Source organism: Callorhinchus milii, unplaced genomic scaffold (assembly GCF_018977255.1).
Source record: "Callorhinchus milii isolate IMCB2004 unplaced genomic scaffold, IMCB_Cmil_1.0 Scaffold1, whole genome shotgun sequence".
In the NCBI taxonomy this organism is placed as follows: domain Eukaryota; kingdom Metazoa; phylum Chordata; class Chondrichthyes; order Chimaeriformes; family Callorhinchidae; genus Callorhinchus; species Callorhinchus milii.
In genome coordinates this window covers 86,437,585-86,464,085 of record NW_024704742.1, presented here as the reverse complement: position 1 = coordinate 86,464,085, position 26,501 = coordinate 86,437,585, and the positions used below count along the sequence as shown (strand labels likewise).

The window sequence follows — 26,501 nt, the reverse complement described above, 5'->3', positions numbered from 1 at the left end:
AAATAAAGTATATGCAATTGAATGTATTCCTCCTCATGTTCATAGCTCTAAAATTAATCTGTTTATTTGAACTTTATCACATTGATTACTTTTTAGCTGTGTGTGCTTATTAAAAGACATTGGATCCGCTTGTGCCCAATGTCAGCTTGACAGTTTAATAAACATGAAGAACTACCAATTGCATTTCAGCCCTTCCAGAGCTCAATTATTCCATAAAATAACTGCATTTTATCAATTGTGGCTGCAACATCTCACCAAAAACATAAGTTTCTTTCGATAAAAAGTAATCAGGTTCCATGAAAGTGACATTGCAAAACTGAGCGTTTATTTGAGGTTTTCATGATTTTTTTTCTTTGGCATATTTTCAGATGGACAAGATTTGCAGCTCACACTAATGATGTTAAATTAACTCTTCGCCAACTCCTGCAGTGTGTCATTTGTGCTCAGCTTTTAAAAACAAAAGATGTGATGGCAGCTTTCTCTTGGGTTATGGTAAGGTGGTGTTTTTGTGAAATATCATATAATATAGCACCTTTCATGCCTGGAGAACATCACAAAGCACTTCACATTACTATATAGTTAGTGACTACTTATTTTGTAGCCAAACATGGCAGCCACTTTGTGTACGCCAGTGTCCCTCAATCATGACCAATTTGATTTGGAGATTGTGGGGAGGACACCGGGAGAAACTCCCTTCTGTTTTCGAATAGCGCCATGGAATCTTTAATGTCCATCTGAACAGACAGACTCCACTTAACATCCCATCTGAAGGATGCCACTTCCATCATGGGGTTGAGCCCACAATCTTCTGATTCCGAGGCAAGGCCAGACTGACACAAGAGATCATAAGAGGGGTTCAGATAAACAAGGTCTTTTGGTCCATTTGATCTCATTTTTTCTGAACACCCACTACCGTGCTCTCATCACAGCATCAAGCTACTTTTTAAATAAGTCCTGGCCTGAACCACCCAGCCTGATAACCTGTTCCAGTTGTTAATTATCCTCTAGGTAGAGAAATGCTTCCAGATGTCTGTCCTGAAATTGTCCTATGTAACTCTAAATCCACGTCCTCTTGTTCTGCTGTCTTGGTGCATCTGAAAACATTGTTAAGAGAACACCACCATAAGAACATGAGAGTTTGCTAGGCAAAAGAAGACCAAAGTCCATCCAGTTCGGATTCCACCATCCTGGCAGTCACATGTATGTTGTGTCCCAAACTTTACACTGTATCCCGAGATATTATTTCTAACAGAAATCTATCTAATTTGTTCAAGAAACAAATGACACTTACTGTTTTCACTGTCTCCCTAGGGAGCCTGCTCCATATCTTTACTATTCTCTCACTGAAGTAGCGTTTCAGCACATTTGTTCCGAATTTACCTCCTTCAATCTCAGGCCGTGTCCTCTAATTCTACTGTTCAGTACAAGATAAAACAACTTATCATGGTCAACATTATTTAGTCCCTTCAGAACCTCCAACCCAGGGTTTGTTAAATATCCCTGAACAATGTTTTATATGAAATGCTTAAAACAAATGTGTTTCTGCAATGAGCTTGTTGCAGGCTCATTGGTGCTCATACAAGGTATGATTTTCTCTGAGGCCCTATTCTTTGGGGCCCGGGTAATAGCCACAGCACTGAGTGATAGGTTGCCTTATCTGGAGATGGGTTGGATAATAGATTGTAGAGTAACATTGAGAAGCATTCTGCAACTTTGTCCCTAATATTATGAATCCGGTTAGGCTGTGGAAACACTCTTATTGCAAAGATGAACTTTCCCTTTCGATCACATTGTGAATCAGGATCACACAAACAGCACCAGATGCTTGGCAACTACAATGAATATACAATCCAAATGTTAATTAGAGGTTGAGGGATTCCCTGATAGCTTAGTAGGTAAATATGCCACATGGTGTGATACTGAGCTGGATATACCAGGAAGTTGAAGTCCAAGTTGAATCGCAGCCAAAGAGATGTCCCAGCCTGAGACTTCCTTGTGACGTGAAATATGCAATATAAATGTAAATTGTTGTTGTTGGTCAGGGATAGGGAGGTTGAGTCTTGTAGTGTAGTGGTTAGTGCCCTAGCTTTGCAAATGAGAGGACCTGGGTTTTATTCCCAGGCAAGGTGAAAACGTAGGCAATTTTCCTTACTTCACACGCCTCTGTTTACCCCGTAGTAAGTCAGAACCTGGTTGTTAGTCTTTTGGGTGGTAATAATCCCTCAAAATAAAATTTGTTACTCAATCCACAACTGTTTTTGAGACATTGTTGTGCACAATTGACAGCTGTGTTTCGCCCACAAAATACACAGTCAGTACACTTTACAATATATTCTGTGAAACGCTTTAAGACGTCTCAACAATGTGATAAGGCGCTAAATCAAATGCAGGGATTATTATTAATGTTATTGTAGGAAGAGAACACCCAAAAAAGAAACTGCTGATCTCTATCTGGCTAAGTTGCGACAAAGTTCATATCTCTGGTTATCACATAAGCTCAGCTCACAATGGGTAGTAACTTCCCCAACCCCCCCCCCCCCCAATAAAAATACCTGCTGGCACTTACTGTCTTTGCTTAAACACAAGGACTGGCATTCAGTGAAACACCCGAGGACTGTAGCACTGTTCCCTCAGGAGAGTTGAGGAGGAAACTGAAATAAAGTAGAGGAATCTCTTACTTGTCAGAAAAGTTGGTTGTGAGTAATTTTGGTTTTGAAATGAAGAGTGTGCATACTGACCTGCCAAGAACATTCAGTACTGAGTTAGTGGGTCACTCAAAACATGCAGAGGAAATCCTTTCAAATTATTCTCACTAGACTGAGCAAACAGTTTATACCTAAATACAAATATATATATATTTTATATGTAAGGTGTGCTACGATGAAGGCTGAATAAAATGACTTCTTCACAGAATGAGTGCCGCTGCTGTAGCACTGATTAAAGGGAGATCTGGTAAGAAAATTCTCCAATGAGACAATAACCCCCTCTTAAGGTAGATAGGTACCTGCTCAATACAGGTAACATTCCCATTCAGCCAGGCTGCAGTGGGACACAACAACCAATGGTTACATTGCTCTGTAATTACATTTACATTTTGGTTCTTACTTCCTCGGGTACTTTAATACATCCACTCCTGAAAGCAGGATAAGACCAGATCTTGCTCCTGTCCCCAATTCTCAAGACCTTCCTCTTTGACCGAGCCTTCGGTCACCCTCTGACTCCCACCCTCCCCACCCCCTCCTGATCCCAAACCCCAGCTCAGTTGCACATTCTTGATTGTCCAGTGCCTTGGGATGTCCTCTCGACATGAAAGGTGGAATACAAATATAATTTGTTGTTGTTGTTGCCCCAGTCCAAGTATACATTTTCTGACTCTCGAGAGCCGGTCTCTCAGTATGTTCCTCTCCCCTGTGGATAGTTAGTTGCTGCTTTCTTGCAGTGCATGTAATTCTGTGCCTGTGATACATTACCAATCAATACCAAAAGCCAGAGTGAAATTTCTGACTATGAAGTTTAAGATTACTTTCAGCTTTCCCCTCTTAAAACCTTAATTTTTCTTCTCTTTTATGCTCTCATGTAAAAAAAATGTTCCATTCAACATTACGCCACAAGTCTTTTTTAAGTACAGTTGATGTTTTATGCTGATAAAATGTCAGGCTAAAATAGCCAACCTCTTACCCTAAAATAGAAACTGCTGTTACAATGGGGAAAATTTGGGTTGTTTGATGGTATAATTGTCCCATTACATGGCCCAAACCTCCCACATATACAGTAAACTGCTGTTAACTCGACTCTGGCTTAAATTGTCACTATCACTTAAGTCATCATGTTGTCAATATTCCAACCATATTTATTTATGTATTTACACTTATGCCTAATTTGCCATTCCAGATACAGAAACAACAGCAACAACTTGCACCCATATAGCTCCCTCCACGCAGTGTAGCATCTCAGAGTGCTTAACAGTGGCGGAGTCTGACTCTTTACTGCGTCCTTTTCCTTTGGAGTGACAAGTTATCAGGTTTATTTGATAACTCTGAACATTTGTAGTTACAAAATGTAGTTTGTAAAATATAACTGATGGAAAGTAGTTTGGAAATGTAAAATGTTTCTTCATATTTCCAAAATAAATTTTATTAATGTGTCCTCCCTTTACTTTTCTTAACTGAGAATATAATTTGTAGTACAAATTAAGATCATAAGGTGCACAGTAAACTCTAGTAATCTGCTCTATGGTTTCGGTGGTGTCCATTAATTCGATAATATATAATAGATTTTTTTTGAAAGAAAGGGCATGTTGGTCATTCATTCACATATTGCTTTATAGAAGCACAGAACTTTACAGCACAGAAGATGGCCATTCGGCCCATCGTGTCTGTGGTACTCTTTTAAAAACAATCGTTTGAGACCATTTGCTTGCCCTTTCTCCATAACCCTGTGGCTTACTCCTTTTAGGTATTTATCTAGTTCCCTATTGAAAGCTAATATGGCCACTATTTACATTTGTCCATTGCAAATATACACAAAAAACAGAAATATTCAAATAATAAAACCATGAGAAAATAAATAATACATCTTCTATTAGAATTTTTTCTTTAATTTTAATTGAAATTAAATTTACATTGTAACAGTTCCAGGCAAAAGACCATGAGTCCACTTAGTCCACCCGATGAGTCTTCTGTGAGGATAGGATTGGGTTTTGCTGTGATGGTTGAATAGCCTGCCAGCGATCACTGTCCCTCCATCTTGCCCCTTCTTTGCCCGTCTTCAAATCACATCTAGACATTCCTCTTCGACAATGTTTTCAGTCACTTTCCTTATCTTTCCAGCTCAGCATCAAACCACGCTGCTGTTAAGCACTCCGAGACACTATTTGAGTGAAGGGCGCTATTTAAATACAAGTTATTGTTGCTGTTGTTGTTTAGTCTTACACATCAAGCATGGCCATTCCAGTGAGGTACTCTGACTCAGAATTGAGGATGCTACCAACTGAGCCAGGCTGATAGATCTTTATATGATCTTTATCATTTTTTTGATGATGAGCGAAGAATGAGAAGGGTTGACCCACCCTGTTGCAACGATTTTAATTAAGATAAAGAGTCGCTCTCTTTCCCCCAGGGGAAGGGAGATCAGGTGAACAGCCTGTGGCATTCCAAGCCTGTAACGTTATTGAATATTCACGCACTCCCGACGTGAAAGGCGCTCTATAAATGGAATCTTGTTGTTGTTGTTGTTGTTGTTGTTGAATGGCAACAATGCTTCTGGAACACAGTAACACGTTTAACACAATAACAAGGTGCTTCATCATGTCCAAATGGGCAGCAAATCTAATCCAATATAATATATATATTATATATATCCACCCTCAAATACAATATATCATATATATATATCCCCAAATACAATATACACATTGTATAACTACAATTTGTGGAGTCCTATAGTGTATTGGTTAGAACTCTCACCTCGCAGGCGAGAGGTCCTGTTTTTGATTCCCCGGCACGGCGAAACCTTAGGCAAGTTTCCTTACTCCACATGCCTCTGTTTACCAACAGTAAGTAGAAACCCGGTTGTTAATCGGCTGGCGGATCGCTTTTCCGGGGGTAATAATCCCTTTAAAAAAATGTGGTCACTCAATTTACAACTGTTTGTGGAGCACTGCTGTGCGAAATTGTCCCACAAAATACAGTCACACTTTGCAGTATATTCTGTGAAGCGTTTTCAGATGTCTCGAAGATGTGACAAGGTGCTATATCAAATCAAGGATTATTATTATTATATCATGTATGTGTACATCACCATATACAATATATATATACCCCAATACAATATACAATATATTTGGGGGGATATATATATATACAAACACTTTTTGAAACAAAGTCAAATCTGTGCAATGTGGTAACTCCGGGTGAGGTGTTAGGAAAGGATTTACAAGCGTTAATTTGACAATACACCCACAAATGTTGCCTTATACTTATTCTTTTAGTGGTAAAATTTTTGGACAATTTCCCTTTTTAAAAGCGATGTTGGCACAGCTCCAGGCAGTTTCTCTCACTCCATTTACGAGCTATTCTCTTCATGGCATCCAGGGCTTAATTTGTCAGAGTTGACAATCATGAGCTGAAATGCATTTTTCTTTATATATATATATATATATATATATATTACAGTCAGATGAGAAATGAATGCATGTCAGACATTACATGGAAAAACAAAGCAGCAATTGTAAAAGCAGCCACACACAGACCAGTCAGTGAGAGATGTATGTGAGCAAATATTGCAATGTATCATTATCTTATGTTTATTTCAGACTGAAGAGTAAAAAAATAACTTCTCTGGCAGCAGAAGTTTGTAGGTGTATCTCTGGGAGTCTGGATCTCGTTACTCTTTCTCCTCCCTCTCACCCCCCTCCCTCCCCCTGTGGTTGTCTTCACCACGAAATCTGATTGATACAAAGCAGACGCTCCGCTGATCGCTTGTGAGCAGCGCTGTGAGAGCTCCTGATCCCGGATCGCCTGCTCCGGAGTTAGTGGGATGAAGAGCCACTGAATGGTTTTGCACACAGGAGTTCGGATCCTCACTGGGCACAGCCATGCCGGCGCTTCTCCTCCTGATTCTGCACGGTACGTTTGCACCAATACTGTCCCGCACCTCACAGCCCACCCACCACCCGAGCTGCTCAGGTTTAACATTGCTAAATGCACCTGTTAATGAGAACTTCAGGTCACTTTGCTTTGAGGCATGGTTTGCTGGGCAATCGGAAGGGGGGTGTGGGGGGGGTGTGGGGGGGTGGTTGAATGACTTAATGTTCTGAAATACTCTGCATTGAAACTTGTCCTTTGGTGTGTTTGTTTGTTTGTCCTTTGGGTTTCGTGTGTGAAGTGTTGCAGTTTGCCAGAGCTGGGAAACAGGGCGATGGATCTTGCAATTTCATCAGGGATACCTGTGGGTACGAGTGGGACCCTGCACACCGACAGTGGAGCATCAATTCACGGGGTAAGTGCACTTGAACAGGAGACTGTGTGTGTGTAACATGAGGTGCCCAGGGATTCTGTGCATTTAAATCAATGGGTGCGGTGCTTAATGGGCAGAAAGCTTGGGAAACATAAAAGGGGGCAGTAGTCTACATGAATCACACCACTGTGCCTGTATCTAGGGAGGGAGCTGGAAAACAGACAGCAAAATCCAGGAGTCACAAGTCTCCACAGTAAACCTTGCACAGTGGTGTTGAGGGCTATTGAACCTGGAACATATTTGGTTCTGGAACCAGTTTGAAACACACACAATTGTTTTTATTTGTGTGTGTGTGTGTGCAAATGACTATTTAACCCACTTCCACTTAACACAATTCATGGCTGTCAGTGAGTTAGTTATTCTACTCTCTCTGCTATTTGGTGTGGGGACAAATAGTGTAAAAAAAAGCAAGATTTTGTGATGTAAGCAAATCAGTGATACAACGTGGTTGGTAGATTTATATAACTTTGTGGTTTGGGTTTATTTTTGTTCGGCTGCAAAAGTATGCAATGGTTAGGCTATCGGATAATTTATATGTAGGTTTTCGATTCATTTTCAAAGATTAGACCCCAAAGGCTTAACAAAATTGCATTGTCAGCTTCACTGTAGTTGTTAATAATTTCTATTTGGAGTGCTTAGAGTGCTCTGAAATAACCCAGGGTGATGTGGGAGTACTGAACACACCGCCCTGACTTCAGAGCCAAGAAGCACAGACTGGAACCAATTATTGTATAACACACTGCCTTCCCATTGAGACAATTCCTTGATACTTTCCATCTCACACCTAAAGTGTACAAATTGTGTCTCAGCCTGGTGCAATGGTCGCATTTTCACGTCTAAGTCAGAAGGCTGTGAGTTCAAACCTCTCACACTGGGACTTGGAATCACATAGTCCAAGTTAAGATTCCAGTGCAGTGCTGGAGAGTGGATGGTTGCATTATCGGAGATGCCATCCTTTAAATGAGATGTTAAACCCAGGTCATGTCTGCCTGTTCCGGTGGACATTAAATATCCCATGACACTTTTCAAAAAGAGAAGGGAGTTTCTTCTGGTGTCCTGGCCAACAAATCCTCCAAATTAAATTGGTCATTCATTCCAAAACTGTTTGTAGGACACTGATGTGTGCAAATGGGCTACCGCCTTCGCCCACAAAATACACAGTGAATCCACTTTACAGTATTTCCTATGAAACACTTCGAGACATCTCGACGACATGATCAGGCGCTACAACAAAATGCCAGGATTATTATTATTATTACAAGGATCATCCAATGGAAGACGCTGCAGTGATCAGTTGTCCAAACCGTTTCCACGGCTGAGATTAGGTAACTCGGTACATAATGGAACTTCAACCTATGGCTTTCTGCTTTCTGATGTGAGGTATGTACAACAACAACAACAAAATTACATTTGTATCGCGCATGTAATAATTATAATATGCTAAAGATAAACACGGAACAATGTGATGGCAAGCATCCTGATACAGAGGACTGACACTGGTGGATTGATAAATAGGACAGTGCTGATCAACCCAAATTAATTACTGGCCATAGGTGTACCACTGCAGATAAAAATGGCTACATTTGAAAGACACAAATTGATTTAACAATATATTTGTTGGTAGACAACAGGACTGACCGGGTTTTGAGAACAGTGACTGACTGCCAACACATGAGGGAAAACTGTTATGTCTAATAGGTGCATCTAACCAGTCAGGAACAAACATAGACCAAGCAGAATATGTGCTGCTGCTGGATTCTTTCCGGGGGTAAACATGCGATCCCTCAATCCACGACTGTTTGTGGGACATTGATGTGTCAATTGGCTGTCGCATTTCGCCCACAAAATACAGTCAATCCACTTTACAATATATTCTGTGAAGCGCTTTGAGATATCTCAATGACATGATAAGGCGCTATATTGAAAGCAAGGATTATTATTATTATGTGTCGGATGCACGATATATGATAATTAAACTACATTATAACAATTGTGGTTGTATGTCGGATCACACAAAGCAAGAGATTTTGCAGTCTGTATTCTATTTTCTATGTGAAACGCAAATTAATTCATCAATGTGAAAGTGGTCACATCTGAACAGCAAAATGACCAAGTGAGGCCAGTGGCCATTGGGTTGGACAGCGCTGAATAGAAAAGGAAAAATTAAAAATAGAAACTGCTATTGTGTTTGTTGGTTAGCGGTGCTAGCTAGTAGGTCAGTGCTGCTCATAATATAGCTCTGGGATCATTTACAGCAAACGTTCTCTCCTTGTGCCTCCGGCTTTACATTCATGGCCTCCCTCCACCTCAAAATTTAACATTTAAACAAAATTTACAGTCAATTCATTTTACTGTATATTCTATGAAGCACTTTGAGACATCTTGAAGGCATGATAAGGCGCTAAATGAAATGCAAGGATTATTATTATTATTACTTGGTTCTGGCGATATGATGGATTTGCACAGTGGTGTGATTGAAATCGATAGCTCTCTGTGTGGAGAGTCATGGACGCCACTGTGTTCCATCACATCACAGCGTAGGGTTCTGGTGCATTCCTCGTAGTGACCCTTGAGTTTGGGATTACAGGCATGAACGAAAACCAGTGAGTAAGACTGACATAAATGATGAATGAGTACCGCATGCTGCATTCTCAAATGGGCTAAAACAATGGTACTTTCAGCCATATGTGCATGTGTTTGGTAGAAGGATGGCTTTTAATTAAATCATGTGAAAAAAAGATTCCCAAACTGGGCAGCTCTTCAATATTATAAAACTAAAGACTGGGGTGATGCCATACATATCCAAAACTTGCTGAGAAACTTGAGAGAAAAGGGACTTCAAACACATTAAGAGGAATGGTTACTACACTTTGAAAACAGTGTGGCTGTCTGAAGGCCTAATAATTGTGAATGGAATCCTTGGTTAAGTGCTGGGATCTAACACTGCGTAAAAATCTGACAGTCTATTTGATGTATGTAATGTACAAATAAAGTAATGACATTTTATAATGTGGGTTTGAGGTTTGTCAATAATAAACTAGGTAGACTTATTATTAGTTGCTTTAGGTTTTACTTTATAGTCTGGCATTGTGTTTGAATGTTGAGCACTTCTCTGTATGTGCTGTTTGTGTTTACTGTCAGTAATGTAACACAAAGGCTCAATATTATGGTAATATGCTGTGGCAATGGTCTACGTTTTTTGTCAATTTTTCTTCGCTCCTCCTATTCTCGAGAAGGTAGTTAGTCTTTGCAGGGGTATGGCACACATACATTGGCTGTCCCTCTGTTATCTTGTTTAAGTATACAGACAATTCACTTTACAGTGTGTTGTGTGAAGCGCTTTGGGACGTCCTCCCGATGTGAAAAGCGCTATATCAAATGCAAGGATTATTATTATTATTATTATTATTAAGTGGTCATTCTTCTTGGGTGAGCCCGGACAGTGAGTGTAAGCAGGCTGTTTGCCTATGGAGGACATCAAAGCTCAAGTTGGTCATGTTTCCATCCACATTCCAGAAACAATAATTTTGTCACTCAAACCACGACTGTTTGTGGGACACCGCTGTGCGCAATTGGCTGCCTGTGTTTGCCCACAAATATACAGTCAATTCACTTTACAGCATATTCTGTGAAGCGCTTTGAGACATTGAGAAGATGTGAAAAGCTCCATATCAAATGCAAGGATTATTATTATTACAGTAGATTCTGTGAAGGACTTTGATATGTCTCATTGACGTGATGAGGTGCTATATCAAATGCAAGGATTATTATTATTATTTTATTATAACAAAGACTTTCCATCAGGCAATCACTATATGTAAAAGCATGTATGGATTGAAAAGTGAACACGTTCTCTACATTTGATGCATTGGTTGACCAATAAGATATCCTAGAACCATGTCTGGTTGCTGGGGTTAGACAGTAGAGTAGAAATTGGGTTTGTGATCTCACAGCAGTTGGTTCATGTAGGTGACATTGTAGAATCATAGAATCATAGAATTATACAGCACACAAGGAGGCCATTCGGCCCATCGTGTCTGTGCCGGCTCTTTTAAAACAGCTATCCAATTGAATCCCACTCCCCCGCATTCTCCCCATAGCCTTGCAAACTTGTCCTCCCCATATGAATGATTATCATGACATGAATAATTATGACATGAATCATGGCATAACATGAATAATTATCATGACATGAATCATGACATGACTTGAATAATTATCGTGACATGAATCATGACATAACATGAATAATTATGAAGCACCATCAGGTAATGAAGACCAGGCAGTGCTGGGTGCTCTGCCTTGTTGGTGAAGAAAAAGCCTCTTCGGGATTGTCAGTAATGGTAACTTACCAAGTGCTCTTGCCAACCTACGACTTGTTTATTCTGTTTTGGGTTGAATTTGGCTGCTCAAGGTGAGGGGTGTTATATTTCACTGAATATCAATTTCAATATCTCCCAACTCAGGGCCAGATTACAAAGCCTGTGATAGCTTGCATTATTTTGTCCCAACAAGTTCCTCAATGCAACCTCAGAACAACAGCCAGTGAGAAATTTCCCGTATAGTCATACTGATTGTCTGTCTGAGTGACATTGTTAATATAATGCAAATGTAAAGCTGTATTGTGAGCAGCTGTGTGCTATCAAGTTGTACCCATCATATGTGTAGGTTCACTTTTACAGGGGTTGAATATGCAACAACAAATTACATTTTTATTGCATCTTTCATGTCGGGAGAATGTCCTGAAGCCCTGGACAGTCAAGGATGTGCACCCAAGCTGGGGGTTGGGATCAGGAGGGGTGGAGGGCAGGGAGTGTGGGCATATAATGCTAGAATTGAGCTCCATGAAAAGAGAAAGCATAAAATGAGAACAAAAAGCAGTCGGATCATCAAACACATTCCTTCCATAGATCATTCATTCCACAAGTCCATGAATTTCATTAACCTGTTCTGTTGTGACTCACTCATTTAATCTCCAAGAAAAAAAGTTGTTCAAAATGTCTCCCTGCCCAAACGAAAGCACACCAACAATATGTTACACACTTTATCTCACTGCATTATTACCTTATAATTGTCGCCTTCCTTGGCATGATATTTCCAGGATTCCAACAGCAATAAAGTCATCAATAAAGCATTCCTTTGTTTCCCGTTCTTACCTATAACCTTCCATTTTGTTCCTAACTGGATATGTATCTGGTTCGTTCTTTGACCCTTTTATACTGCTGGAACGGCTTGACATTATTTGCAGGAGTACTAAATCAATGGAAAATCTGATTTATTCTTATCTGATCCAAACAGCTCTTGCCAGAGACTGAGGGGAACTCTAAGTAAGTGTGTGTGCACTGAGCTCCACTAACTGATGCTGAATGTCAGTTAAGTTTGTAATCTTATTAAAATGCTGGAACTCCTTACTAACATGAAAAAAATGTGACAAACAGTGCAAGGGTCCACCCAAAATCTTTTCAAGTTTAAAAGGTAAACATTTATCTAAAATCAGTGGCAGTAAAGCCCAACCTAAACTGGAACTGAGGATGTTGATTCCATTTTGGAAGTAGCTGCTGGAGATGCTCACAGAATCACTGTCATCAATGTTTTACCAATTGCCTTAACACTTCATGTCTGCACACAGAATGTTTCTAATGTGTCCTCACTAAGGATTTATACAAGATTAGAATAACACAGTTTAAACCCGGCTTCAAAGAAGGCCAAGCTATTACCTATCCAGTGTAAGAGAGGTTGAAACTTTTTTACACTTTGTTTCAATTATTGCTAAATCCTAATGCCAGGCCGGAAGTAAAACCTAATTTGGGGATTCAATTCCAACTCGCATATTACACCAAGACAGACTGGGTAGTTGAACTGAAATACAGTCAAACAGAACATCAGGATACAGTTTCCTAGCCAAACTGGAAAAGTACCACTTCACAGCTGGAATGTGGGCATAAAATAAAACAAATCCTAATGCTCAGCTATAGTGGTGCTTCATATCACATAAAACTATTATGCATGCAGACTAAAGCTGAATTTCTTATCCAGAATCAATATGATTCCATGATCTCCATGATCTGGTTAGCCTCCAGCAGTACCCCAACACACACAAGCCTTGGCTCTTGCCAACCTACGCCTAATATTTTCCGGAATTAAGTAAGCAGGATGCTTCCCTCCAGGGAGAGAGTGGGCATTCCATTCCAACAATCTATCTCTGGGATTTCCTGTATAGGTGGGTTGCATGGAATTCTCAGTTTGGTTTGGATACTCTTTAAGCATGGTGATGGGTTTCTGCATGTGTCTACATTTGGCTGAACCCACCGCCCTCCCACGCCCCCCCCCCCCCCCAAAAAAAAACCAATACCACAACGAGAAGTCAATGTTAGATCTAAGCCTAAAAAAGGAGTGGCATCATCTGAGGAGTAAACAGATCAGAAATTGGCCAAGTAAATATGCAGGTATCTGCAGGTATCAGATACTGAAGTACCTGCCTATAGGCCTTTACTTGATTTGTTTGTTGGGCGAAGCTCATCCTTCTGCTAATCTGTTCATTGGTTAATTCTTTTAAATATAATAATAATCATAATCCTTGCTTTTGATATCATACCTTATCGCATCAATGTAATATCTCAAAGCATTTCACAGGGTATACAGTAAAAAAATTACTACCGCCCTATTCAAGAACATAGACGTTAAGCAAAGGACTCAAGACTTGTTTGATTTGATTTTTTTAACTGGCAAAGATACTAAGCCATAAATGGACTGCAGAAGTTAACCTGTCAAATTACTAAACATTGGTTTAACATTGGGTAGTTTAATTGGTACAAATAGTAAGTTTAATTCACGTCCCTTGTAATTGCTGTATTACTCATTTGTTTGGTGTGTTGGTTTCAGTGTAGGGCTTCAACACTTTGTTCAGAAACAATCAATTCTTTGTTCCGATGAGTTTTTCCAGTGCTGCAGATTGAATGGAAGGAACCGAAAACTGTTGTATAGTTTCTCCAGCGAATTTTTATGAGACTGTGTAACTGTGTAACTATGAGACTGCTTATGATTGCCCGTTTTACTGCATCAATTATATCTATTTTGTCTCGTCATTGCATTTAAATAGTGCCCTGAGTAAATGAGTTGGAAGAAGATGCTATGTTATGCTGCTATATTTAAACTGTTGACTGATTTGTTTGATTTAGCACATAACAATGCTACAGCATTGGATGAATTATGAAATTGACGGAGCTGTGTTTTTCCCATAGTTTGCTTCTGCTGTTAGATGACTAGTGAACTGAGTGCCCACAGCATTGTCACGGGTGCTGTTCTTTGGGTGAGATGCTAAACCAAGGTCTCGTCTGCCTGAAAAATTGTTTACATATATATTTTTAAATGAACCTTCAGGTGGACGTTAAAGATCCCATGACATCATTTCAAAAGGGAAAGATAATTTCTCCCACTGTCCGAGCCAATAGTTTGTTTATGGCATCTGGCTATGTGCAACTGACTGCAGTGTTTATCTTAAGCTAAGATTTGAGAATAACAATAAAGGGAGAAGGATACATTCAATCGAACAGTGAATTGTTCTGAAATCACCTCATCACTTGAAAGAATCATTTGGCATGTTCAAGCAGCTTTTTCAAGCATCAGGTAAAGAACATCAGGCCAAAGGTTGAACTATTGGAACAGCCTCAAGCAGGAAATTGCTGGCTCCCACTTGCAACCTAACTAATAAGATCCAGCTTTCATCTGACCAAGCAGACAGGATCTAATACTGCTGAGCATGTCTTTCCACCTAAGCAGTTACTATTCAGGATTGGCTCATAGCTTACTTTTAAGGAATAAGTTTGCCAAAGTTTTAGTAAACGGGAAATATCAAGGAACCAAGTTGATGGAGGTAGAGAAATGCTGAGTGCTGATTGGAAAACAAGACTATCATTAGCTTGACAGAGATACAAAGTGAACTGCAGACTTTGTGATTCTAGACAGGATCAAAGACAAGTGGTAGACACTGTCCATTATCATGTATAAACCAGACTAATTTTCCTTTCTCACTAAACAGCTGGCATTGCCTACCTAAGTGAAAAGCAGAAAATATTAGATCTGAAAATCCACCAAGTCTTAGCCTATAAGAGTATTGTGTCTTAAAATACAAGATTGTCCAGAAATGTAGAATATTTTTAATTACTAATTAAGTAGTCTTGATTAGAATTAATTCTTAATTTTATTTTCCACAATTCTGTAAATTCAGTGGGTTGTTTCTTTTTAAAGAGTTCCACTTTTAAATTAAAAATTTTGCTCAATTCTGCCCAATCTTGTATATTAAGACAATAATCCTGCAGGCTAAGACTAGGTGTTGAAACGAACATTCAGCGTAGTGGTTTATAATAATAAATAATAATCCTTGCATTTTCACTTCTTCTAGACGTCTCAAAGCTCTTCACAGAATATACTGTAAAGTGAATTGACTGTATATTTGTGGCGAAACATGGCAGCCAATTGCACACAGCAGTGTCCCACAAACAGTCATGGATTGAAAATGACCAATGTATTATTGTTTTGTTTTTGGAGGGATTATTATTAGGCGTGCGGAACAAGGAAACTTGCCCAAGGTTTCGCAATTCAATATGTCTTGAAATTCTGCAGAGTGAACACATCTTGTCCAATTCTGTCCACCCATACACAGTATTGCACTTTAAAGGTTGTCATGAAAATAAGCCTGGTAGAACAATTTGAATTTTCAAATGAGATGAGGCATGTGGCATTACTTGCAAGTGGCATAATAATGCGGTTTAAAATGCACATATACTGTAAAGTGAATTGACTATATATTTTGTGGGCGAAACACGGCAGCCAATTGTGCACAGCAGTGTCCCACAAACAGTCATGGATTGAGTGGCCAATTTTTTTATTATTGTTCTTTTTCTTGAGGGATTATTATCAGGCGTGCAGAGTAAGGAAAGTTGCCCAAGGTTTTACCCTGCTGGGAATCGAACTCAGGTCTCTCGCTTGCGAGGCGAGTGCTCTAACCACTGAGCTACAGGATCCCACAAGGTTATATTGCTTGTTAATCTAATTTAATGTTTATTCCTTTCCTTTTGACTGATATTGTAATTGGGTCAATTTATACGATTGTCGACAGTGAAGAACTGGTTGTTTTATGGCTATACGTGCAGCCTGATTCATAAAGGTTTACGTTGGGTCATACGGAAAACTGATAGGTTCAGATCCTGCTCTAATCATATAATAATAATAATCCTTGCATTTGACATAGCACTTTTCATGTCTTTTAGACGTCTCAAAGCGCTTCACAGAATAAACTGTAAAGTGAATTGACTGTATATTTGTGGGCAAAACGCAGCAGCCAATTGTGCACAGCAGTGTCTCACAAACAATCGTGGATTGAGTGACCAAATTATTCTTGTTTTTTTAAGGATTATTACCCCTGGAAAAGTGATCCACCAATCGACTAACAACTGGGTTCCTACTTACTGCTAGGTAAACGGGCGTGTGGAGTAAGGAAACTTGCCCAATGTTTCGCCCTGCCAGGAATCGAACCCAGGTCACTAGCCTTGCAAGGCGAGTGCTCTAACAACTTGGCTACAGGATTCCATGCTCTGTGTGAAGGCAGTGGTTAGTCTGCTAGAATGTACACTGTGCTCCTGCGCTAGAGGTGGACCTGACTCGACGTTAAACTCTGCCATTGTTAAGCGCTCTGAGATAATAACCCACTTGAAGGGCGCTATATAAATGCAAGTTAGTGGTGGTGGATTTTACAGCTCCCATCGATTGAGCCGAACACTTAGACTTACAAATGAAATACATGCAATGCAAGGGTAATACCAGTTGTAGCGTATGACTGCTCCACAAAATTGGCATTAGTGGCAAAGGTCTATTTCAAGATTGGCTGTCATCTGTTTATATTTTCTTTAGCAGTCTTTGCCAAGTACTTTGAAAAGCACAACAAATAGCTGGCATGATCTGAAATAAAAAAAAGTTCAACCAGCTCACAATTTGGCTGGGTTTGGTTGACACGAATGTTATGGAGTATGCACAGAAAGATTTTGTTGACTGACTGAGCCATTTTCTCATTCTCACTCCTGAAGAAAATGATGTAACATACATTCTTACACAGAAGAGCACAGTAAATAAGATTTCATCCTTTTAAGGCAAATAGATCATTGAAAATTAGTCACAAGTTCAAAATGGGCAGTTCTGATAAATTTTTTCTTTGAGAAGAATTCCCTCCAGATCTATTCTAAGGTTTGATTGTGTGTCTTCACAACAATTTAGTGCTGATTTAATTTTTATTGCATAATTTGGAATTTGGCACTCGTGCAGGTTTCTCCAACATATGACTAGACAGTCCAAGGAAAAGTTGCTTACATCAAGCATATAAACATTGACAAATTATTATGATGGATCACTTTTTTGAATTCTTTTTAAAATAATCCATATTCTTTGGCCTACTTAAGCTGCTATTCAAATCTGACGTCTGAAATTTGTATTTCACCATATGGTCTCACTCACATAATAATAATATTAACAATAATAATTATCCTTGCATTTGGTATATCGCCTTTCATGTTGGCAGGAAATTCCAAAGTGCTTCACGGGATTTATTGTTAAGTGACTTGTTTTTGCATGCAAATTCAGCAGCCAAATTGCATGCGGCAATATAAAATACAATTCAGAATTACAGTTGTGTAGCGGCTTTCATGTCGGGAAGACGTCACAAGGTGCTTTTGGCAATACCCCACCAACAGCCATGAAATAAATGACCAACTTTATTTGGGGGATTGTTGGTCAGGACACTAGGAGAAACTCTGTTCTATTTTCGAATAGTGACATGGGATCTTTAACATCCACCTTATCAGGCAGATGGGAACATAGTCTCATCCAAAGACTCCAAGTCCTCCTAGTCTGAAACCTTAAGATCATTTTATCTTGAAATTTAAGATTGCACAGAATTACTAAATTCTGAATGTTAGCCTCCATTTAGAAGCTGGTTTTCAGTAATTCTTAAAAGCATCTTGAATTATTTTTATTTTATTTGGTGAGTATGATGACAGATGATTTTCCCTCACCACCCCTCACTAACCACTTTAGCCATTGGCTCACCTGCCAGACAGTGCTGTGGGGCTTATCACTGACAAATACCAGCAGCTACTCTAGTCAGAATATAGTAAGACCTGAGCGACCACCAATGCAAAAAATTGCAGCAGTCCACAGATCAGCTCAAATTCTCCCAGGTATAAACCGCAAATAAGATCATGAGCAACAGAGCAAAGCTTGAGGACAAGAGTATTGCACTTTACTTCCAAGTGATCCCAGAGATGAAATTTAATTGCAAGCATTCTCAGCCGCTTTTTTTTAACTGCTTTCCAGACCTCACTTCTTACGGTACCGTAATACGAATGTGAAAAAAGGAATTATTAGAGAAGTAGGTTTTTTACAACAATGGAAGTGTCACTCCTTTGACGCCTCCTTCAGTGGTTCAATTAATAAGTTCCTGCTTAACGTGAAACTGAATAATAAAAACTCAGAAGGTCTCAGGTTGGAAGCCTCTTTTGTGCTGAGTTGCCTGATCTCAGCCAGAGGGCCAGCAGGAAAGGTGCTTCACTTGGTCTCAGAACCCTGGGTTAGTGAGGGAGAAATACAGTGGAGACCGGTATAACGTGCGGAAATACAGTGGAAACCCGTTATAACATGGTGGTTGAGATTGATAAAGTGATAAAGGAGGCAGAGAAAGGGAGGCACAGGGTGCCCCTGGTCTGAGAGAGAGAGAGAGAGAGAGTGAGGGAGAGAGGAAGTGACTTTGACGAGCTCTGTCTCAATGCTGTAGGTCAGGCAAAACAAGGGACTGAAGGTGCTTGAGTAGGAAGTGGAGGGAAAAGTGTGTGAGCGAAGTTGGTGGGCAACAACATGTTCCACAACTTTGGAGATGAAGGGCAAGTTTGATGATAGTTTGTGAAAAAACTACCACAAACTTTGAAAGCGGGATAGTGCCGGTTGAGAGGGACAGGTTGCCTGTGTCAGCCAGCAGGGGATAGAGGAGAGGCAATTGGGTGACCAGCAGCCGGGTGGGGAGTTGGTCGAAGCAGCAGGTGGTGGGCTTCCTATAAGTGCTGATGGTTGTGAGGGACAAGGGTGGGGGCTGTGGAGGAACAGTAACAGAAGATGTGGGGGGATACAGGAAATATGGGGGGAAGACTGAGGGACAGAGGAAAGGAAGAGGCTGCAGCCAAGTGGAGGTTGTATTAGATACAAACAAGTCCAGGACCTCATTGCACTTGTCTTGAGAGGTGAAGAGCAATGGAGCTTGAGGGAGTGTGTGGAGGAGGTGTTGTTTGCAGAACAGAAGTTTGGGATTATTCTTGGCCTCCAAAATAGCCTGGGAATAGTATGCAGTTTGGCTTCAGTGGTTTAAATAGAGTTCTGGTCACTGCGACGTAACGGACTGTCTAAGACCTAGAAGCAATACAGAAGAGAGCAACAAGAACAATCCCCGGTGTTAGGAGAATGGGCTATGAGCAACGATTAGACAAGGTAAGGCTCTTCAGTCTTGAGAGAAGACACCTCAGAGCGAACCTCAAAGAGATGTACACCATTTTAAATGGGATTGGAAAAAGTAAACTCTCTTGTGATCTCAATGCTGCTTTTCTTAAGACTTATGGGTATTTCAGGCCTAAGATGAGGACAGATTCAGGCTCAACTGCTTCAACTCCCTTCCCTCCCCTCCAAAACCATTGAGCAATCTGCCGAGATGAATGATTTAGGTTCATACGGGAATAATAGTCACTTTGAAGGGTACCGGAATGTTGCCAGCACCCATGTAATTGTACTCAGCTCTGTCCCCAATTCAGAAGAGAATAGGAGAAAGGTGATAAAATTGCATGTCAGAGCAAGGAATAGTTTTAAATATCCAGTGAAGGCCACATCATTCATTGTTTGATTGTTGTTGCGATAACACCCATCATATAAATTTTCCACAGTGAGCAACATTAATCAGATATATTTTTCCTTTCAATTTTTTTGCCAAATATTTCTTTTCCTGTTCCGAAGCCTGTGAGTCACACTGGGGTTGGTTTATGTGCACTGGCAGCTGTCCCAAAGCTCAACCAAGTGGTAGTTCTTCATATGTGAGTCCAGAGAGTTGTCACGTGATTTGACTGTGGGAAAGAGGAGAACATCACCACTGAGCTGAGAATAAAAGGATGGCCACTATTAATGTTTATTTTTTAGCCTGGTGTCAGCTGGCCCAGTAAGGCTACAATTCTGCACTCTCATCGCTGAGTCAGAAAGTTGTGTGTTCATGTTTCAGAACTTACATGATCTAAGATGACACACCATTGCCATGCTGGGTTGTGTTGCATTGTTGGAGGTGCCGTACTTCAGATGAGACATTAAACTGAGCTCCCATCCACCTGTTTAGGAGGACGTTAAAGATCCCATGGCAATAATTCAGAAAGAGAAGAGAGTTGTCTTGGCCAACAATCCCCCAAATAAAATTGGTCATTTACTTTCTGGTTGTTTGTGCTGAGCACAAATTGGCTGTCACATTTGCCCGCAAATACACGGTCATTCCGATTCACAGTAAATTCTGTAAGATAAAATAATAATAATCCTTGCATTTGATATAGCGCTTTTCAGTCTTCTCGACATCTCAAAGCACTTCATAGAATAGACTGTAAAGTGAATTGATTGTATATTTGTGGGTGAAAGATGGCTTTGAGACTTCCTCCGAACCATGAAAAGGAGTTATACCAAATGCAAGATGATTTACATTTGAGTGTGTGCACCCAATACCATCTCTTAAGTGTTATAATAGGGCTATAATACAGCAGTGAACAGGAGCTGCTGGAGTACTTATTATGAACTTATCTTGATTTGGTCAGTTTTGACAATGACGTGCTAGAACACAGCTTGGCTTGGATTGCATTGGCTCAGATGAACTCCTCTTGTTAATGGTGAAATGTGCGTGTGAGCTTTTTTCTGCTTTGGAACTGGTATTCCCACCATATAATGATGGGATGAATACCTCACTCAGTTCCTTGGGTGTGTGTGTGATGAAAACAACCGACACTATAGAGAAAGCTTTGCCATTTTGGCAGCACAAGGATACTGTTAGTCACGCAGTGCTGAGAACAGGGTGATCTCAATTATCTCTAGTATGTTTAAAAAAAACACTCTAAAAAACCCATTGTGCCCTCCCGTGATTAAAAAAAATGTTCATTTATGAACACCAAACCAACTTAAGGATGTACAAGATAATGTCTCGGGTGTCTGCTGTGAGTGCTGTAACAAGAATGCCTTTATATTTATTTGGGCAGCCGGGTGTCTGACACATGCAGAAACCCATCACCATGCTTAAGAGTATCCAAACTAAACTGAGAATTCCAAGCATCCCACCTAAACATGGAAAGATAGATAGATGGTTTGAATGGAATGCGCACTCTCTATCTGGACGGAGGCATCCTGCTTACCTAATTACGGAAAGTATGAGGTGCAGGTTGGCAAGAGCCAAGGCTTGGGGACCCCAGAGTGTGTGTTTTTATTACTGGAGTCTAACCAGCTAAAACCACTCAGTTTGCCATTGATAGCATAAGTGCGTGATCACAAGTATGTGAAACTTTCTGAGGGTGTAATTTCCTTCCATGAAAACACTGACCCTCAATCAGGTCTGTTGCATAGGTGGTGAATCAGTTGGTACACTGTCCCCAACTCCCTCCCCAGCAACTGTACCATCATGAGCCTCGCTGTTGACCTGAGGTTCTTGTTAAATAGTGCAGATGTGAGGCAGTGGTGTTGAAGTAGCACTCCTCAGAGAAGCAGTAAAGTTACCTGCACCTCCCTAAAAGCCGTTGACTGTGGGCGCATTGGAGCCATGCCAATTCCTGTGCTCATCCAACATGCCTGCACATACCCCAGTTGGGGTTGGAATTGGGAGTGGGAGTCTTGCCTGTTTTTTGTCTTCCCATTGGTCAGGATCACTGAGACCAATTTTAGTGCCCCAACAGCTAAATAAATCCATTCAATGGATTGAACCTCAGTTGTCAGACTCCACCTTGTGAAGCACTCCGGAATGCAAGTTGTTGTTGTTGTTGAACCTGGGCCTCCTGGACTGTGAGGGTTGTTCTGTTCCACACTGGGCAATGGCTATATCAGCTGATCCACTGGATTCCTGCTGAGAATGTCACTGAGATTGCTTTCTACATCTACAACTGAGAACTTACTCACTTTGAGAACTGTCTTTGATCATCACTTAATAATAATAGTCCTTACATTTGATAAAGTGCTTTATCACGTTGAGATGTCTCAAAGCACTTCACAGAATATATTGTAAAGTGGATTGACTCTGTAGTTTATGGTGACGAATGGCAGCCAATTGCCCACAGCAGCGTCCCACAAACAAACAGTCTTGATGATATTCAGTCCACTATAAGTGGGAGCATGCACAACGTGAGTTAGCAATGAGAGGCTTGGGATTTTGAGGGCAGTAGATAATGTTACAAATAGATCTCCAACATACTTCAAAGTGAGTGGGAGTGCAGAGACCTGTCAAAATACTATAGAAGCAGCTGTTGTCTGTCACTGTCAGTGTGGAATGGAGCCACCCATTCAGTGCAGGAGGTCCAGGTTGAATTCACAGAATATATTAATTTATCTGCAGGAGAGCTACAGTTGGCCTCAGTGATCCTGGGCTAGGGAGGGCAAAATATCAGCCAAGACTGCTGTTCACAATAACAAGTAAGCCTTGCTGTCATCACAGTAAATATGAATAAGACTTCTGCAGAGCAAATCATGTGGTGAAGCCAAGATAAAGTCTCAGAAAATTCATGAAGCAATTCAGATTTTTTTATCCTCTGGTTTCAGAAGCTTCACAATAAATTTGCAATTTGTTTTTAAACTGTGCTGACCTACTTAATTGTAAATCATAGACTATTACAGCACAGAAGGAAGTCATTCGACCCATTGTGCCTGTGCCATCTCCTAAAATTGAATTAAGACGTAGCAATAGTGCATGTGCTGTTACTCTGAAGTTAGTGGATTGTGATGAGTTAACATTGAGTTCACAACAACAATAATTGCACTTATATAGTGTCCTTCAAATAGAGTAACATATCAGAGCCAGTGCTGGATATTGAGTAGGCACGGTCAAAGATGTAGGTTTGGAGACATCCTTAGTTGATCTCAGCGATGATGGGGATTGAGGTGTTGCAATAGACCATAGTGTCCTTGGGTTAGGAAGAGGGAAATTGATCTGAGTTCCCACTCTGAGATTCAGTATACTCATTTCCAGGGAAGCTGTGGTCCTGCACGTGTGTGGATGTTGGGTGAAAATGGGCATGAGTGTAATGCTTCTCACTCACTGTCAAGGCTCAGAGGTGAATAATGGCCAGTTACTTCACAGAGGGCATCTGGTGAGCTGTACCCCAGTAAAAGGAAGGATAAATTAATTGCCTTTGCAGAGGATGGAGCGGGATAGAAATTAAAATTAAAACACCTCAAAGCATTTTACATTACTGTAAAGTGTAGAGATGGTGTATTTGTAGGCAAACATGGCAGGCAATTTGTGTTGGAGTGTCAACCTGCACTTTGAGTTATTATAATAATAATCCTTGCAGTTGATATAACGCCTTATCGTGTCTTCAAGACATCTCAAAGCGCTTCACAGAATATATTGTAAAGTGAATTGACTATCAAAACATTCAAAGTCTCTAGATGGGGTTTGAAGCTACAACCTTCTGATTTAGAGGCGAAAGTGCTATCAGCTGAGAAACTATCTTCTCTTTTCAAATAGTGTCATTGGATTTTTAACATCCACCTGGTAGCTTAGTTTAAACTGTGAGTAAATTAGACCTCTACATTGAGTGGGGAATGGGGAGAGTTAAGTGATGATCAAAGACTTAAAGACTATTAGGCAAAAACTCTACTTACTGCGCCAAATTCGCCACTTTTATATGGTGCAAAATGGTGGAGATCATTATTGTCAGTTAATAATATTGATTGATAATCAGTATTATTGATTGTAGTGCCTCTCATGTCAGAAATAAATGTTGGATATAGTGCCTTTCATGTCAGGTATAAACACTTCACAGGATATACTGTAAAGTTTCTTGCGTAATTTGTGGTCGAACAATTGAAGCGAAGATCCCAAAAAAAGGAAGATAAAAAAATTCGTTATTATTTTTCCATTCCTGGAGCTTTTTTGAAATATTTGGATGATGGGCCTTTAAAGCACCAATTGAGTCTTTTTAAGACATTGCTAAAAGGTGAGGAGAATGTCTGGTGCAAAAAGAAGCATCTATACAGTATTAGGCCTGTTTCTAGGTACAGTAGTTTGCAGAAGAAATACACTTGGGTGCAATTATGATTGTGGTTTGGAAGGATGCTTTATGTTTCATAAGAGCATTTCATTTGCTGCCATGGTTATCTTCCCTGTACATTATGTTCAAATAGTGTCCAATGAAGCCTTTGTACAGGAAGCTAGCCAGAATTTTGATGCCCTTCCAGTCTACTGCTGGTCCATGCTGCACCTGCAATATACATGGACCCACATTAAACAAGTCCATTTATAATGCTATTCTTCTTTGTTTGAATTAACTTCAGGACTCTTCAATCTTGATAGAAGACAACTCAAGAGACCTTATAGAGGGGTAAAAATACTAAATGGGAATGAAAAAGTAAACCAGATCAATACTTTAGGATGCAACAAGACAGTAGAATAAGAGGACATAGATTTAGAGTTGTAAAAGGCAATTGCAGGAAAGACATCAGGAAGTTTTTTCTTTACTCAGAGGGTAATCAATGTCTGGAACTAGTTTGCTAGGAAAGATGGTTGAGGCCAGGACACTGGACTCATTTAAAAAGTAGCTTGATGTTGCATTGGGGGCACGGTAGAGGTTGTGTTCTGGAAGAATGAGATTGGATGGGCTGAAGGGCCTTTTCCATCCAGTCCAGTTTTATGATCTTATGAACTTTGTGACTTGCTTCCCATTGAGTCATCATCTGCACTGAAATTACGATTCCCCAAAAATTTTCCATTTGCAGTACTGATAAAACAGAAATGCTGAGACAGAAATATTCAAGCACATAAAACCTATTTTTTTTTAAAAAATCCAGAATAATTGTGGTTAGGACGCAAATCCATCAAAAAGAAAAAACATGTCAGTCCCAAGCAAAATATTTTTTGCTTCAACTTTGGTTTTAAAAATGTAGGCACTTTTTTTGTTTATCAAAGTGATAGAATGCCAATGTCAGTATTTCCTTTTTTAGCTTTTAATAGGAACAAGTACAAACCTCTCTGAGTCTGAGCAGGAAGAAACAGCTCTGCTTTTGGTCTGAAATTCAATTGCCTTATAGCCCATGGGACCATTTTATTGTTAAAAGTTAAGACCCCACAGAGTTTTCGAAAATTCTTAAATTCATTCAATCAAAACCAGAGCCAATTCTGCAAAAATCTATTTTAATACAAAAATGGGCTAAGATGAGGTGGAGTTTCAAGCCTTTTTCCTTACTTGTGACCCTACTAGTCAAAAAAGCACCTGAATTGAGGTAGTTCAGAGAGACGCGTAATTTATCCAAAGGTGAAATTCATGTGCACTCAAAAATTTTGGCATCCTGAAAACTTATCATTGGCAATGTTATTTTCCAGGAAAGAAGGATCTCTCATATATGTCCTTTGAAACAAATCTCTAAAAATGAAGACAAAATTCTCTGCTAGACACTCTGTAGCTAAGATTCTTATTCTGAATACAGTTGAACCCTTTATGCTCTTATGTAGTGCACCTGAGTCTTTATATAATAATAATCCTTGCATTTGATATAGCGCCTTATCACATTGTTGAGACGTCTCAAAGCGCTTCGCAGATATACTGTAAAGTGAATCGACTGTATGGGTGAAATGGGGCCGTTAATTGTGCAACGGATGTGTATCATGGACGTACAGTATACGAGAAGTGCTGCACACTTCGAGCCTCTGTTACAGTGCGTGGCTTCATGCAGAAGGCCTCCCAGGTACTGATTATCAAGACCCAAAAAGCGAAACAAAGTCATCTAGATAAACAGGAGTATGGTATAAACTTGACATCTGACTGCTGACTGTTGTAAAAGCTAACGGCTTCCAGGGAATGAATAAGCACTGTTTACTATCCACAGACTTGCTCCTTATGGATGTTTAGTCTTTGAGTCAAGTTGCCATCAGGATAATGATAACAGCAGCAAAAAATGTTGTTGATCTTTATATCACTTACATAGGGTATAAAGTATCTTTGAGTTTTTGAGTTCATTCTTCTTTGTGCCTTTCAATGCATCCTTTCAGCCTTGGCCCAAGAGACTGATCCTGATATTGGATTTATCAGGATTCACACTGTATGTTTCAGCTTCACCCCTGACCACCTCCTGCTTTGTTCATGTGCAGCATGGAGGAAGTGATGTTGCCAGTGACCTGATAAAGAGGAAGTCTGTGTTTATTTTAGCATGGGAATTGGGCAGCATGCAGGCAG

General features: G+C 40.0%; 1 protein-coding gene across 3 annotated transcripts in view; it reads left to right on the top strand.

Annotated features, from left to right (window-relative positions):
- Positions 1–6,496: 6,496 nt before the first annotated feature.
- The window catches only part of mamdc2a (MAM domain containing 2a), a 64,529-nt gene continuing 44,524 nt past the window's right edge, over positions 6,497–26,501 (top strand). For all 3 annotated transcript variants that reach the window (XM_007906579.2, XM_007906578.2, XM_007906577.2), the window contains exons 1-2: positions 6,497–6,626; positions 6,886–6,999. In XM_007906579.2, coding sequence (XP_007904770.1) covers positions 6,596–6,626; positions 6,886–6,999 — 145 coding nt within the window. In that variant the 5' untranslated portion in view covers positions 6,497–6,595. The remainder of the gene's footprint in view (positions 6,627–6,885; positions 7,000–26,501) is intronic.